At 34.1% G+C, this 16,254-nt stretch overlaps 3 protein-coding genes and 1 pseudogene across 5 annotated transcripts; 2 read left to right on the top strand and 2 right to left on the bottom strand.

The window, feature by feature from the left end:
• The first annotated feature begins 964 nt into the window (after positions 1–964).
• Positions 965–3,346, top strand: LOC110421595 (NADH dehydrogenase ubiquinone 1 alpha subcomplex subunit). The gene is made up of 3 exons (XM_021435208.2): positions 965–1,170; positions 1,294–1,403; positions 3,074–3,346. Exons 1-2 carry the CDS (start codon positions 1,063–1,065, stop codon positions 1,384–1,386), a joined length of 201 nt encoding a protein of 66 aa, XP_021290883.1. The 5' UTR covers positions 965–1,062; the 3' UTR covers positions 1,387–1,403; positions 3,074–3,346.
• On the bottom strand, positions 3,065–6,746 carry LOC110421594 (Tetratricopeptide repeat (TPR)-like superfamily protein). The gene has a single exon (XM_021435207.2). It carries the CDS (start codon positions 6,447–6,449, stop codon positions 4,218–4,220), a length of 2,232 nt encoding a protein of 743 aa, XP_021290882.1. The 5' UTR covers positions 6,450–6,746; the 3' UTR covers positions 3,065–4,217.
• A 1,795-nt stretch (positions 6,747–8,541) lies between these two features.
• Positions 8,542–10,455, bottom strand: LOC110421596 (transmembrane protein, putative (DUF1191)). 3 transcript variants are annotated; one of them, XM_021435209.2, is made up of 3 exons: positions 10,186–10,455; positions 9,959–10,051; positions 8,542–9,851 (listed from the first exon to the last, which is right to left on the bottom strand). In XM_021435209.2, exon 3 carries the CDS (start codon positions 9,757–9,759, stop codon positions 8,845–8,847), a length of 915 nt encoding a protein of 304 aa, XP_021290884.1. In that variant the 5' UTR covers positions 9,760–9,851; positions 9,959–10,051; positions 10,186–10,455; the 3' UTR covers positions 8,542–8,844. The 3 variants fall into 3 exon arrangements, with proteins under 3 accessions (XP_021290884.1, XP_089640590.1, XP_089640589.1); XM_089784464.1 differs by having other exon boundaries at positions 10,251–10,455; XM_089784463.1 differs by having other exon boundaries at positions 8,542–10,051; positions 10,186–10,203.
• Positions 10,456–13,771: 3,316 nt separating this feature from the next.
• On the top strand, positions 13,772–15,090 carry LOC149526831 (uncharacterized; annotated as a pseudogene).
• The last annotated feature ends 1,164 nt before the right edge of the window (positions 15,091–16,254 follow it).

The following is a 16,254-nucleotide window of genomic DNA, read 5'->3' as shown; positions in this document are numbered from 1 at the left end:
GCATTTGATGGTAAAAGGAAAATTGTAATTATTTTGATATTCAAGGGCACCTTTTTTCTTGTATCACGTCAGCCATAATCAATTCGGACGTATATCTTCTGTAAAGCCAAAAAAAAAAAAAGAGAAAAGAAAAAAGAGAAATAGCAATTCCCCTGTTTCACTTATTCCTCAAAATTAACAAAAAATCTACTTTAATTACACTGAACTTTTCATTGGTATTAGCTATTTCATGTCTCATGACATAGCTTAAAAAATTATTAATATTAAATTCCTCCTCATAAATTTAGCAATTTACAACCCTACCAATATTAATATTTGTAATTAAATCTTTAATATTTAAAATATCAATTACTAATATTTTTAATAAATTATAAATTATTAATATTTAAAAAATAAAATAAATAATCACAATAATATTTAAATATAAAAAATAATAATATTTTAAAATATTGATGATTAAATTATAAATAAAATATTAATACGTAAATTATTAATTATTAATATTTTAAATAAATTGTAAATTATTAATATTTAAAAAATTAAATTAAGTTATATAATCATAATAATATCTAAATTATAAATAAAGTATAAATATTTTATAATATTAATGAATAAATTATAAATAAAACATTAATATTTAAAAGTAATAATTATTAGTATTTAAAATAAATTATAAATTATTAATATTTAAAAATAAAATAAAATAAAAATAAATAATTATATATAAAATATAAGATATTTTTTTATTTCAAAATTATTTTTATCAATGAAATATTATAATAAATCATAATAATTATTTTTATTGTATTACATCTATCTTATTAAATTATGTAATAATTATCTTAATTTATTTTTATAAAGTAATTATTTTATTTTGTTTGTATCTATTTCACGATCCAAGGCCCAATTTAGTAGTTGGGCTGAAAGCCGGCAGAACTGTTTAGTAGTTCTTATCCTGGAGGCGCTTGCGAAGGGGGATATTGAGAAAAGAAAAGAAACTGGAGGGGAAAGGAATAGGGGAAAGAGAAGAGTGGAAGCAGCGTTGAGAGGAAGAAAGAAAGAATGACTTGGATATGGTTGGAAGCGGCACTTCCACTTGGAATCATCGCTGGAATGCTCTGCATTATGGGCAACGCTCAGTATCAAATCCACAAAGCTTATCATGGCCGGGTCGGTTTTCTTTTTCCTTTGCAGTAATATTTTATTGAAATTTATTATATCTATTGGATCGATTCCTTCAACGTCCTTCGATTTCTACGTTTCCTCAACTGAAAATTTATTTGATTGAAACAGCCCAAGCACATCGGCAACGATATGTGGGACGTCGCCATGGAAAGAAGGGATAAAAAGCTCTTCGAAAACCTCTCTGCCTCTTCCTCTAATTGATCTCTTTTTAACTGCTGGTACTTGTTTTTCTTTCAAATATTATTTTTCTAGTGATGTTTTCGCTTAATCTTTATTGATTTCAGTACAGAAGCACCCGCTGCTTTTCCATTCCTTGTCCTTGATTTGCATATGTCAACTTATTAGGGTTTTCAGTCAAATTTCTGTTTTCTATTCATTGGGGAATTTTGCCTTCAGTGTTTTCAATGCATTTATTCTGTATTTGTTTTTAGCTGCAGGATTTATTTAATCTTGATTTTTTCCATTTACTTCTGCATTCTGCTTAGAAATCAATCATAGGTTATTAATTTTCCAACACTGAACACATAAACTAATATTCCTTTCCATCAAAATGTATTAATCAAGAGACTAAAAAGGCACATAGATATTTGGAAAGGTAAAGAAATTGTAAATCAGTCTCCAACAGTGTTGGAGCCAGAGAATTTGTCTTTGAAGGCGAGATAAAAGTAATACATTTATAAATAGAATCAAACAAAAGGTTAATATGGGAATGAAAACTCTAAAATCAAGTATGAAAAGGTATATATTATTTTTGATGCGTCAAGCATATTCAAATTCCAGATGTTGTAGTTCATTGTTGTACATATGAATTTTAAACATAGAAGATTGAGCAAGAATTGAAGTCTTAATGTCAGAAAAAGAGGAAAACCAAAGTCTAACTAATAATAGAAAAAGCAGAGGGATTACCTAACTTTTGTGCAGAGAGTTATAGGAAATAAAAGAAAAAAAGAAAAAAGAAAAAAGAAAAGTCAAATCCACAGCTGATTTTGTGCAAAGATTATGGAGCCTAATGTTATTGAACTTTCTCCATCCAATAATCTAGCTCCACCTCGTGTTTCCAAGGACAGTAGTTTCATCCCTGTAATGATTTGTTAACTACCATGATTAACAACTCTGGAAATGATTTTGATCTGTATGTCCATTCAAATGTGCTGAGTTGGTGGTTTGTCTCAGAGCTGACTATTGAATATATTTGTGGGATATCTTACTATCTACTGACAAGGCCAGCCTTTGTTTCGAAATGTTACAACTTCATCATGTTTGTACTTCTTATGTGAATGTGACAGACCATGTGCTTCCTTCCTCGTAGGAGGTGATTCTTGTTTATGCATACTTGGTTAAATTCCATTTTAATGCTCATTCTACTTCATCCTTTCTAAATGGTTTGGCTCTTGTGTTTTTTATTTTCTTTATTTTTTTTATATAAACTTTTTAAGGATAGTGCATTTGGCAAATTTTAACAATAACACACTAGCCTGCTTGAGAGAAGACTGCTAGCAAGGCACTCCATCAGAAGATTAGTTTTAGTGCTGATTTATTTTAGTTACTTTGCACATCATACAAAAGGAAGGGATTTAGTAATGTCACTTGTCTATGCTTTTTGGACAATATTTTATGTTGAAATAGGATATAGTTGTTTGCATGCAGTTAAAACAAGTCTCTAATAACAGGTTTCCAAAGAGCCTTTATGCAGTGTTATAATATATTTCATGGGGATTGATTATAAGACCAAACACTTCTTTTCTTTCTCTCTCTCTCTGCTCTAAAAGAAGAAAAAGGAAAAAAAAAAGACATTTGTCCTTCATCCTGCCTTGTGTACATATTTCTACTAACTTTGTGTCTCTTTGATACTGGCTTAGAAGCTTATGATATTTGGTGCTAAATGTAGGAAACTTGGCCAATGGCGTGAGGAAGAAGAAATAAATGTGCTCTATGATATTCTGTCTTGCTGAAGAAGACTAAAGAGCTACCGGACTTTGTACTTTATTCTTCTTTGTAATGTGAATTTGCAGAACTTCTAAACTCTTTCCCTTTTCGACAACAGTTGCTAGAGTTGGTGGTGTATTGGAGATTGTTGCTTTAAAATTCCTCATGACCCTCCATGTGTCTACTGTGTCTGGATCACCCAGCGCTTATGAATTTAAAGGAGGTATTTTTTTAATTTTATCTGAGTTTGAGTAGAAGTTGAAAAAGAAATTTGGAAACAGTGAATGGTGAAGTAGGGTTTTGTGTTTGTGCATGGTAAATTATTTTTTGGAGGATTTTCTTAATTTTGTATAAGCAGTTCGCTTTTGTCCTCATCTCAAGTAGATTAGGCATTGCATGCTATTAACGGTGTCTTAGATACAGCAGCTGCAGGACTGACATTGATTTTGGGGGCGTAAACACGGACTGAAATTTCAGCTTTAATATATCAAATAAACCTGAAATACCCTTTGGTAACAGTCAATTATGGTTGTTATTATTATTAAAATTTAATCTCAGAAAGAATGATCATTACTATTTTTTTGAATGTTCTGAAACAATGATCATTACTATTTGAATACAAACATCGGAGCATAGATGTTCCAATGGATCAAAATCCTAAATAATCAGCCATTTATGAGGCAATCCTAAAGGAAAAAAAATGGACTGACCTACCAAGGAGAAGGTTCTAGCAACAAGGGGGTACAAGGAGCAGTAATAAATCGGACGCTGCAAATTTGCACAACCTGATGCATGATTCTCTAAAGACAGTTGAATGGAACAAATATGATGGAAATTGCAAACATTTCATGATAAGAACTTCCGCAGTTCCACTGTATCTTTTCCTTATATTCCTCAGGGTTGAAATCCTTCAAGTGAAACCAACAAGACTCAAGTGAGAATATTTTAGGTGTCAAGGGGCATATGAGCTAATCAAGCTGTTACCTCCCTGCATTGGAAATGAAGAACAAATGGCAATTTTCAGAACTTATTTTTGCTGATAACGAAACTCATGATCATAGTACTCACAATATAACTACCCAAAAATTTTCTAATCAAAAGGTAATTTAGCTAGCAACTGTTGCTTGTTTCTTCCCTTTCTTGCTTCCACTAGCTGCCTCCCCTCCTTTTATCATTCTAGAGAGTATATCTCCTTGCTTTGTGTTCCCCTCCTGGTTAAGGCTCTTGATTAAATCCTCAAGGCTACTCCAGTTAGTGATCCCTCCTTTCTCCATTATTTTACACAATATTGAATATGCATTGAGAGTCTTTCCTGCAGCTAAGAGCGCATCCAACACCTTCTCATAACTTGAGAAGTTTATGCTACAGTCTCTCTCCAAACCATAATCTAACAACTTGAGAGCAGCAATAGTTTTACCTTTCTCAGACAGAACAGATAGAAGGCTATCTAAATTGGGTGCACACCCATTTTGCATCAGTAGCTCAATTCGTCCGAGGGCTTCTTCGACATGACCTCTCATGAGGAGAGCTTCCAAGATCTTAGCAACCAAGTCCATATGCTCCTTCACTCCCTTCTCCACCATGCACTTCATAACTCTGCTTGCAGTCTGAATCCTTCCATCTTCAAACAAACTCTCCATCACAGACTTGAATATGCCAGACTCAGGAAGAAGCCCATCCTCAATCATACTATCTAATGATGTTTTAGCATCAGCAGGCTCACCTTTCCTTAGGTAGCTCTCAATAAGCAGCTTGTAAGCATCTGCATCTTTGGGCACCCCTCTCCGACCCATGATCTTTAGAATTTCAAAGGCAAGACCAGGATTCCCTTCTTTTGCATGCCCACAGATCAAATTATTAAATGCAGTAGGATCCAGAACACCCTTCTTCATCAATTGCCGGAAAAAGACTTCTGCTTTTCCTGTCTGACCGTGGTGGCACAAATACTGAATCATTGCATTATAGGCACTAGCTTCCATGTCCAAAGAATTTTGTGGCCTCAAGATGATTTCCTTCTGAACAAGCTTATCCAACAACTTAATTGCCCGATCAAACATATTTGCCTTGCAAAAGTTCTCAATCAATACACCATAATGACCAGCCTCTGTTGGAATACTCAATCGTATCATGGCCTTGAGCACATCAGCAGCTGCATCCAAATCCCCAGATTTGCACTGACTATTTAACAGCTTGATGAAAATCAAATTATCCTTTGGAGCAATATACGTTTCCACCATCTCCTTCAAAATACTCTTAGCCTCAGTCATTTTGCCTGCATCACACAGCCCTGGCAACAAAGTTGAATATGTTGTTGCATTAGGCTTGATACCAAAGGACTTCATCTCTTCTAATAACCTCAATCCATCATCAACTTTCTCTACGGCAACATACCCCTTTATCATGGTAGTGTAGCTGATAACTGTAGGCGCTAAGTTCTTACCCTTCATTTCCACAAACAACTTCTCTGCCTCCTCCATTTTCTTGAACCGAGAATATCCGTTAATCATTGTGTTATAAGTCACGACATCGGGTGAAATGCCCCTAGTCTTCATATCCTCATAAAACCGATTAGCAGTGTCAAGTCTCAGTGACAAGAAGAAACCCCAAAGCATGATGTTATAGGTATGACGAGTGGGCACAATCCCTTCACTCAACATCTTATTAAAATACCTTTTGGCCATCATATATCGACCACGTCGCAATATAACCTTAAAGAAAGTATCATAAGACTTGATAGTCCTCTCCACACCCAACTCATTCATTTTCTGGAAAATTTTTACAGCCTCTTGAACGATGCCGGCTTTCCCGTAACTATCAATCAAAACTACAAACAAATCCTCATCCCATTCAACGCCCTTTTTGGGCATGTCTAGAAGTATGCACCTGGCATGATTGAGCTTGGAAGCTCGACCCAAAATCTGAATGATCTTCATGTGGGCTTCACAGTCATGGCGGATCAATCCGGCCCGCTCCACCCACCGGAAGAACTGGAGGGCCTGCTCCGAGTTCTTAGCACCGTGAAGCACATTATAAACTAATGCATGATCGAACTCGGGGACTAAAGCCCGGATGGAGTTCTGTAAGCGGGTCGTCCATGCTCGGTTCTCCATCATTCTACAAATAACATCCTCTACTTTTTCCGGGTTTCGAGTCTTACCTCGCGGGGAGGTTCTCTGGGTGACCACTTTTTCTTCTTCTTGTTGAGGTGGCGCATTGTTCAACTCCTGGGATGCTGTGCTTGGATCTTGGCTTGTCGTGAAGAAATGCAAAGGGTTCGAGATTATGGGATAAACCCTAGGCTTCAATTTGTACGTTTTAGACACTGAGATGAAAGCCATTGAATTCAAGAAATGTAGGATGCGAAGATCCAAACAGAAGAAGCAGGGAAGAAGAGCAGAGAGTTGAGTAGAGAAATGTTGTTAGGGTTTAAGGGAGGGTGCTGACTCTCACATTGTGACTTGTCAGCTTTAGCTTCGGCCCAAAACCGAAGATCTCATGAGGCCCAAAAGAAAGAAACAGCTTTAGCTTTAGCTTCGGATTCTACACTTGCCTCCGTAGGCAATAACTTTTTCTTTTCTTCTTTTAAAAAAATTCGACTTTGAATACAGATTTCTTGCATCTTCGACCATTTTGGTAATAATTATTGTTGTCGCCAATTGTTCAATACAATTATTTATTCATGATATAATTTATTTGAATTATGTTAACCGTTTAGAAATTCTCCTGGCAATGGAACCATTAATCAATCTCTGTCCCCTGGATGTCTGGCTTATTGTTGGAAAAACAAAAAAAGACCTGTTTTTAATCCCTGTTGTGTCTAACATGTGAATGCGGCTCCTATTGCAACATATAATGTTAAGACATTCAGTCAGACATGGCACGTGACAATGGACAACCCCGAAACATGGAAATTGCGTGCCCAATTCCTCAAACCTTCTGAGAGATAAAAAATTGAATGTTATAAACCCAAAATATTCATCCTTGCTTCCAAGTTTTCTAGAGACCTATGGAGGAAGAAGAAGGAGAAGGTTGGTAAAGAGAGAAGAAGCAGTACAAAATTTGAAAGAGAAGATGAAAACGATAAGACAAGACAGAGGCGTCTTGAATAATTTCTTTTTTTTTTTGAAGGCTCCTATCAACTGATCTTTTAGTGGTGCCCAACCCTGATAGACTCCCAACAATTTAAATAAATAAAAAAATAAACCTCATGTGTGCCTTGTTGGGGGCCATAATAACTTTTAATAAATGCTCTTCTTGGCTCTCGTCTACCATCTCCGGAAATAAGATTCGAAATCAAATGAATAGTCTCTTTGCATATTTTTTAAATTTAATACAAATACTATCAGAAAAGATCAAAGGGGAGCCTATGCCAACTTTTGTTTTGCCACTTTTAACTATATGGGTGGGAAAGACAGGCTCAACAGGCACAGCTTCAACTAACGAGGATAGAAAGTAACAAGAATTCTGTAGGGACCCGTCACTACCTGCTAATAAAGTCATAGCAGAGAGGATTCTTTTAAAAGGCCAGAACCATAAAGAAGAAACAAGGACCGGCAGTAATCTGCCCATAGGTTTCGACATGGATGCTTGTTTTATGTTCCTGTTGGGGTTTTGATGATCTGCAGATTATTAGACCCACTTATCAACAGTCGAGTTAATTATGATTATGTTTTGTAGTATTCACTATCTAATTGGATACGGGTAAAAACTTAAACCTTCACCTGGGCCCCTGGGGGTCCTGGACTGGGACTATAGCAGGGCCTTACCCTGGAGCAGCAAGTGCAGGACTATGCAGGGTGCCATTCCAATACTTGGTAGTAGTAGTACCCAACTACCACTCAGTGTCCCAGCAGCCACAATTAGTGGCATCTCTACCGGATGCTGTAGCAGTGTGACAAGCTGTAATTACCAATTTAAGGGGTTGGACCCTGCTCCCCTACCTCTTATACCTTACATTCTTACAGATAATATTATTTTTTTCCTTTTTGCTAGAATCATTACGCTAGGAGATTATTAACTTTCTTCAAACCTACCACCATAGAAAGAAAAACAAACATTTGTCTTGGACCCTATCTCCTCTGGCTTATGAAAGAAAAATCCATCGTTTAGGAAAAGTTCACAGAATGCAGAAAGTTACAAGATTGGCTAAAAGTAAAGAACCTAGAATAAAGTTCTCTGTAGCAGCCAATCTGAAAATATAGCCAGCGTATAGGAAAATTACCGATTTCGATTTCGTAACAGATACGAAAAACTGAAAATTTTTGACTCAGAACCATACATGTGCAAGTCTAACATTTGCCTCAAATCAATGCCAGTTGGAGACAAGCTTTATTGTCAACCTGCTTTGATTACAAAGCAATCTTCATCCTACATTTCCACAGAAACAGACAAAAGTATATCCAGAAAAATAAAAAAACAAGGCACCCCAAGAAGAAAAAAGAAGAAGCTTTATTCCTTATGAATGAGACAACTAAATTCATGACATATAAAATAGAATCACTTTTGGCTACATGCACACCACAATGAATCATAAAACTATGAAAGGATTTGTGAGCAATAATAACAGATTTAGACAAAAATCCGATAGTATTACCCACAGCACATTCAATAGGCTACCCAGAACATCAACAAACCACCAAAACTAGGTGTGAGGCTTTGAGAAGAAGAATTTATCAACACAGGAATTGAACTTGGATTAAGAAATTAAGGCTTGTACAACATGAAGTTGGTAAATTAGGGCACATATTCGGTCTCAAGAGTTGGTTGAGTCCGAGTGACCGTTGCTGATGGTGCTTTTGTATCCCCAACGGAGGTCATTTGTAGGGCTTCTCCCACTTCTGCAGCTTTCTCCATCTCTTGCATTTCCTTTGTCTGCTTGCATTTGCGTACCCACAGTACCAGGACTGCCAACAACACCAACAATGCCAATCCGCCCAGAACAGAACCAACAATTATCCAGACTCTTCTATGACTCTTCTTTTCTTCACCTCCACCTGATGGCGGAATAGACCCAGTAACTACAGAAAAATGCCCCTGCTGGATGGTTGAACACTCATTCCCGGATGTCACATTGCTGAATTTGACCGAACCATGTAAATCAAACCAAACACACATTGGAACTGACCCATCCGGAGTGGATTGCACATCTGAGAACTTGATTTTTATAGGATCACCAAATGCCCTAAAATCCAATTCTGGCAAATTGGTAGCTGATAAGTTAGAAGCATTATAAGCAAGAAGACCCAGAACAGGAGCAAGGTAAGAGTAGTTGGGAAGTGGATAATACAGCTTAGACCAATTGCCCAAGTTTTGGTATACCAAAACGAGCCTTTCCACATAAGGCTGCTCCACAACACCAATGGGGATCTCGAACTCCTTGTACATTTTCACACCTTTGCTCCGCAGGCTACCACTCCTCAGCCTCATTGCTGTAATGTTAATCCCACTCAAATTAGATGGAACAACTCCATCGTAGGGGATTCCTGTCTTTGGGCGTGCTACAAAGGCCCTGAATGCATAGTCTTGCAGAAGAGCATCGAGTGCTCGTGCAGAGCCATTCATAGGCGTAGATTGAGCCATGATGAGAACCGGTAACCAGAATAAGCACATCAACGGTACCAGCATCGCGAGACTTCCAAGAAGCCCCATCGATGCTTCAAAATCTTGAAATTCATTTACAATGCAACTCAGGCTTAGCGTTGTCTAAGAAACTATGTATTCAAGCAATTAATTCTTCCGTTCTGTAACAAAAATGATACTACAATTACTACTACTTATAATAAATAACAGAGGACACCTTGTAGTAACAGTAAATTGTCTCAAAGAAGCAGGAGTTGCAAATCCATACTTGAAGGTTCCAACCGTTGCAGACCCTCGGCCAACCCTTAGATTCCTTTCCCTCGTCGAATTGAAGAAGCTCCGGAAAAAATTTAAAAAAACCCTGTAGATAGAATAGAAGGAAGAGGTTGAGAGTAACCCAGTATTAAAAATTAAAAAAAAGAAAAGAAAAGAAAAGACGGAGTCGATTGAGAGAAAAATCTGGAAGGATGAGATGAAAATGAGATGGGCAAGTACCGGTAGGACTAAAGACAGAAGGAAAAAAAAGATATAAAGAGAAAGAGAGAAAGACAGAGTTTTGCCTATACAGGTTGTATAAAGGGGAAAAAACTCCCTAAACCCCACATGCTTCCCTTCTTTTTCTTTTCTTTTTTTTCTCTTCTCTGCTTAGTGCTTTCACATTATTGCTTCACCCCTGAGCCCAACGTGTCCCTCTCCAACCTTTGTCTCTCTCTTTCCCCTTCCTTCTCTTGCTTCAATTAGATATACCAAGCAAGAACGAAGAAGCGACGCCACAAACTTACAATTTCTTCAATGCATCAACGGTTTGAACAGTCGAAAAATGTAAATGCAAACTCAGGGACTGAGGAGGAGAATTGTGAATGGAGTTATTATAAGCGAAAGGGTTTGATGTTGGGGTTGGGAAACTCCACTCATTCATTCAACCAATCCTTTTTAAACTTTCCTCTACTCAGCTGCTGGTGTGAATCAATGTATGAATGGGTTGAAGATTAATTAGTCTTGTACAGGATTTACTTGAAATTGGCTATATAAGGCAAGTGATGTTTTGGCTTTGCTGTCCACAATTATTTGCCTTCTTAAAATGAATATAAATTAAACGCACATTTCATAATTATGACTAATCTGTGATTTTATTTTTATTTCGCAAGTTCATATTCTTAATCTAAAAGATATATCAAATAAACGTTAAAAAATTTATGTTTATATTTAACCCAACTCATTGTTTACTTATTTGAATTTCGTTATATTCTATCTTATTTAATTGTGTAATATTCTCAACTCATTTATTTTTCATAAAAGTTTTACATCAATGAAGATTTATGTTTACTCTGATACCAAATGTCATAAATCGAAACTTAAACCCAACCACGTGCGACCTTAAACTCTAAAAATAAAATTTAAGTAAACTTATAAATCACGGCTCATATTATCAACTCAAAAAATATATATAATAAGTAGTATAAGACTCATATTTATATTCTCAAAATCTTCTTATTTTTTACTAATATAAGATTAGTGACACCATCGTATACATGTTTTCTTTAGAACTTTTATTAGAGTTTAAGAGCTTTTTTATTATTATGATCACTTCTAATATCTCATTTTTATTTTTTTTTTGGATTTTTCATAGAATTTTTTTAAAAAATAATTTTATATTTTTTATAAAATTAATGTAAAAAAATTCTTTAAAAAATCTGAAAAATAATTTTAACATATAAAAAATATGAATATCAAGTACTTAAAAAACTATTATAATTGTGAAGTATACGTAACAAAAAGTATATTAAAAAATATTATTATTGTTAGCAGTAGCAGCAATGTGGTGGTCTTCGTAGCGAAAATTTCTTCAGCTGTTAAATCAAGTAACCATTGTTTTCAATGTCTTGGTGAAGCCCAACATTCAGGTGCTATCAATTTATTTGCCATATATACATGTAGAATTAAGATCGACAATTTTAGTTTTAACAAAAAGATATAAAAAAATTGCAAACAAAGTCAACCAAGATACCTAAATCTTTTCCCTCAAAGTTTAAGTTAAGTGGACGAGTAAAAGAGGAACAAGGAGGCCCTATGAATGGGCAAATGGGTTCGCATCATTTGCACTTTAAATACTCGAATATTTAAATTATAATAATAAGCATTACAAATTTAAATATTCATATATTTAAAATTTTATTGTCCTTATATAAATCATCACATAAATAAAATCACTATGATTGATTTTTTTTTTGTTACTTTTCTGTTAGATTGATTTAAGAGATTTTCAATATCGTTAAACTAAAACACTCAAATAAAATTTTTATTATATTAAAAAAAATTCTTATTGCCTTGACAACACGTAAATTTATTTTATTTTTAAAATGCATTATTATAATTGATGAATCTTATTATATCAATATCAATGCAAAAAATAAATTAAGAAAGGATTAATAAAAGCTTTTACTTATTTCCATTTTAAAGAAAAATGATCCAGCAGCACGGTAGGGGCTCATAATTTCTAGTTTGTTTTTTTTCTTTTAAATTAAAAAAAATAAAATTGTATTATTATGCATGGGATGCTCTCTCTGTCTAATTTTCTTAAAATGACTTTCACATGAAATAAAAACAATGCCAGCTCATGAAAATCTGACTCAGTCCTGCAATGATTTCACTTTTGGCCCACCACACGCTAAAGAACGCCGTGTGTGCACGTTCCCTTCTTTCATGTGATCCCTCTTTGATGCCGTGGGCTTCCCTAAGGAACAGACTTTGATGCAACCATTTTCGTTTGCACGCTTGTATGTTTTTGTTTAACCTTTTTCCCCGCGACCCTTTACCAAACTCAAGGATTACTTGCATGTTCTTATACACTCTCAAAATCAACGATTTTAATTATTTTTTTACCACAATTTCAATTAATTTAATTATTGAATTTTCATTAAAAATTAATTTACAGTCACTCAAATAATGTTAAAAGTTTATTGTTAACTTTGATTATGGGTCATTTCAACAGCACCCGAATTAGTCCAAAATGTTTTTCTTAAAATTCAAAAATTAATTTTTTATGAAAATTTTAAAACTATTAATTACAATTAACTATTGTTTAATTTAAATAAACCATCCTTATAAAAAATAGTGAAATTTTGTAAACAAACTCAACAAATACAAAAAAATAAGAAATTCAATTTATATTATTTACTAACTTGTACAATTGGTTTTTCTTAAATGGATAAAATTTAAAAGCTTATATCTCAAATCAGTTAATTTGAGATAGTGGATTTGACCAAATTAAGACTTCAACCTAAAACCTTCACCTACATTCAGTTTAATTCATTTTTTTTAAATGCATTTGAAGGCTTATGAGTGATTAATCCATAGTTATAGTTACTTTAATATAATCCAATCACCCAACTTGTTAGTATATTTTCCCTTAATTATCTTGGTTCACTAAAGAAGAAATCTTAATAAAGGGGGTGACTAAGATGACCAAATGAACCCAAAAAAAATGAATTTTAAGAAGAATTAGTTATTTTTTAAACTTTATAAGTAGAGTTGGAAAACTTTTATATATCTCATTAAATTATATTAAAAAAAGGTAATAAATTATTAATATAATAATTAAATGAGCATATACGGTAACATTTTAACGTTATTTGTAAATTTCAATTGGTCGGAAATAATAATAATTAGTGACGCATAGCCAATAATGCAAAGCAAAAAAACACACCTAAACGCAAATTAGAAGCTTCCCACGGGGAAAAAAAAAAAGAAAAAGAAAGAAAGGACAGAAAGCAGGAAAGGGGACCACTTACCGACTCCTTCTTCTGTTCTTAACCAGTGCTAGGCTCGTGATGCATTGCCGTCGTGTTGCTAGCGTCGGGAAAATGGCCACTTTGTTTCTTTGTTGTCCATGTGGCCCCACACACCCAAAGCCCTCTCCTTATTTGCCACTCCAGCTGCTTTCCAGCCCCGTTGGCAAGATTACAACACTTAACTGCTTTCTATCTTCTAATTCTTTTGTTTCTATTTGACTTCTCAGGAGAGAGAGATCAAGAAAATGCAGAGAGACTCTTGCGATATAGAGAGAGAAGAAATGTTGTACATGAGTAAACAGATCCCTGCTGCAGGTGATAAAGAAAGAAGATTGCACTTGTCTCTTGTTGGACCGGGTGGAAGAGAAGAGAATAAGTAAACAATGTAGAGTAATTTTTTATGTTATGTTGTGTGCTAACACCCCAAGTTGCAATTTTTGGCTTCACCTCATGTGGATGGTTAATAATATAGTCATCCATTTGCTAGGGATGTAAATCGGTGTCTTTGTGATTGAGTATACTTTGACTTAATTACTACTGTCTTGGGTTTGAGTAAGATTCGAATAGTAGTAGTAGTAGAGTATGCACTACTTGATTTAATTATAAATAATAATTTTTAATGTCAAGTTTTAATTATATATATTTTCATATATTACTTATTTAGTGTAATACTTATAAAATTCATAAATTATTTGAAGTATGGTTTTTAACTTTAATTTAATGTTTTAATGAGTTAACTTTAATGTATTAGTTTAATTTTCATGATAATACGTAAAATTTTATTTTTAATTTCAAGTTTAGGGTCAAGTGATTATAATAGGTATCCATGTTATTTATAAATAAATATTTGAATACAAATTTTTTTTATAAATATTAATAACCAAAATTAACTAATGCCCAGCCCGTTACCTTTCCTACTAATTGCTTATAACTCGACTCCACTATACCTGACAAATAATGAACTTCCTCACGTAAGATTGTGCGAATCTCTATTAATTCAAGTATAAGTAAGTGAAGCATAAGACAATCATGAAGTTCCAGTGGCCAGAAGCAGCAGTCATGTTAATTCAAGTGGTTGTAATTTACCCCCAACGTTGCCTAACAATATTCAAGCTGCCGTGGCATTAGCCAGAAATACCAAAGCTCTAAAGCCTGAAGCACCAATCGAAGATATTGTACCTCCTTTTGATCAAAAGCCTGAATTTAAAAATGAATATCTGAGACCTAGTTTTCTTGGGGATTTCAGCAATGAGATGAAGCTTGGGGCGGCTTCTCTGGCTTCTGTTTACCAAGTGAAGTTTCCTTCCATACAGAATACTATTCCTTATGGCTCTTTTGGGGTGAACCCAAACTGCATTGAAGCTCATCAATCTAGTTCAATTGCCTCAACAGTTCCGAATTTTCCAATTTCATTGCCGTTGAATCTCACAACATCAGCAAAATCTAACATTGGCTGGTTCTGATATTAATAATGCTGAAAAATCAACTGGCCCAACTCACTCTTTCCTTCCAGGGAAACAGTTAAAAAGAGAATGCTACAAGGTTCCTTGGGATTAAACAGGAGGTAAGGGATGATAGCCCTTATAATCCTTGCCTTCCTCATTGTTGACCAGGCAAGTGCATCGTCATCAGTCTATCAGCAAGCCAATGGAAATTTTCCATCCTAGATCACATTTATTTGCTTCTTAGAATAGTCTTTAAGATGTTGGTTGCTACTTGACTTTCTATTACTATGCTGCTTAATCGTCTTATATATTTTTTTCTCCTTCAAATCTACGCTGTTTCTTATAAAAATTACTTACAACTATATATGTATGTAATCCTTTATGATTTTCAAAAAAAAAAAAAATCTGCACATGTATTTGATCGTAAAAGTTTTAGGAAATGCTACTTTTAGACATTAAATTATTTGTAAAATAAACCCATTAAACCTTTATTTTGGTACGAATTACTACAAAAAAAAAAATAGACATAAGTATATGAAAAAAAAAGTCAATAAAAAAGTATATCAGCGTGAGCTATAATTATTAATTTTTAAGAATATTTTTTAAAAAATATTTTTTTATTCTCTTTTTACTTTGCTTGTACTTTAAAAAAGTTTAGAATTAGAATACTTTCTTATTTACTATTTTTCTTACTTGTACACAAAATGGGTTTTGGTTTAGTTAACTATTATAAATAGCTCTTTATGTAATTCTATATTTTTTTGATCAAGCAGTTTAATTCTTTGCTTAGATCTTGAATAAATTTTTATATGGTATCAAAGCAGTTATAATTCAAGAGGAATTCTCTAACGTGAATCTCGTATTCAAAAATCACCATCACATTTTTTTTCTTCTATTTATCTTAAACTATATGGTAGAAACCAATTCCATTGTTTCAACTGATCCAAGCAATTTCTACCAGCAGACATGCCTATAGAGATGAATCATAAGTTAAAAATTTTTCATATTAAGTTCCAACAGATAAGGGTCATTATCAGCGATTGGTTGGAAGATTAATTTATTTGTCACACACAAAATCTGATATAGCTTATGTTGTAAATGTAGTAAGTCAGTTTATACATGCACCAAGTGAAGAACATCTGAATGCAGTATATCAAATCTTAAGATAGTTGAAGAGTGCTCTGGGCAAAGGTTTGTTGTTCTCGATAATGGTGTTTTTGACATTAAAGGATTTACAGATTCTGATTGGGCAAGTGATCAAACAATTAGAAGATCTACATCCAGTTATTTTACTTTCATAGAAGATAATCTTGTCACTTGAAAAAGCA

Source organism: Theobroma umbraticum, unplaced genomic scaffold, assembly GCF_002168275.2.
Source record: "Theobroma umbraticum cultivar Fairchild unplaced genomic scaffold, ASM216827v3 scaffold_130.0, whole genome shotgun sequence".
NCBI lineage: Eukaryota > Viridiplantae > Streptophyta > Magnoliopsida > Malvales > Malvaceae > Theobroma > Theobroma umbraticum.
Note: the sequence above shows the minus strand (reverse complement) of the source record. Positions and strands in the feature narration are given on the sequence as shown.

Coding starts and splice junctions, on each gene's coding strand:
- LOC110421595 (XM_021435208.2), top strand. CDS start 1,063: ATGACTTGGATATGGTTGGAAGCGGCACTTCCACTTGGAATCATCGCT. Junction 1,171..1,293: donor ACAAAGCTTATCATGGCCGG/GTCGGTTTTCTT, acceptor TGATTGAAACAG/CCCAAGCACATCGGCAACGA.
- LOC110421594 (XM_021435207.2), bottom strand. CDS start 6,449: ATGGCTTTCATCTCAGTGTCTAAAACGTACAAATTGAAGCCTAGGGTT.
- LOC110421596 (XM_021435209.2), bottom strand. CDS start 9,759: ATGGGGCTTCTTGGAAGTCTCGCGATGCTGGTACCGTTGATGTGCTTA.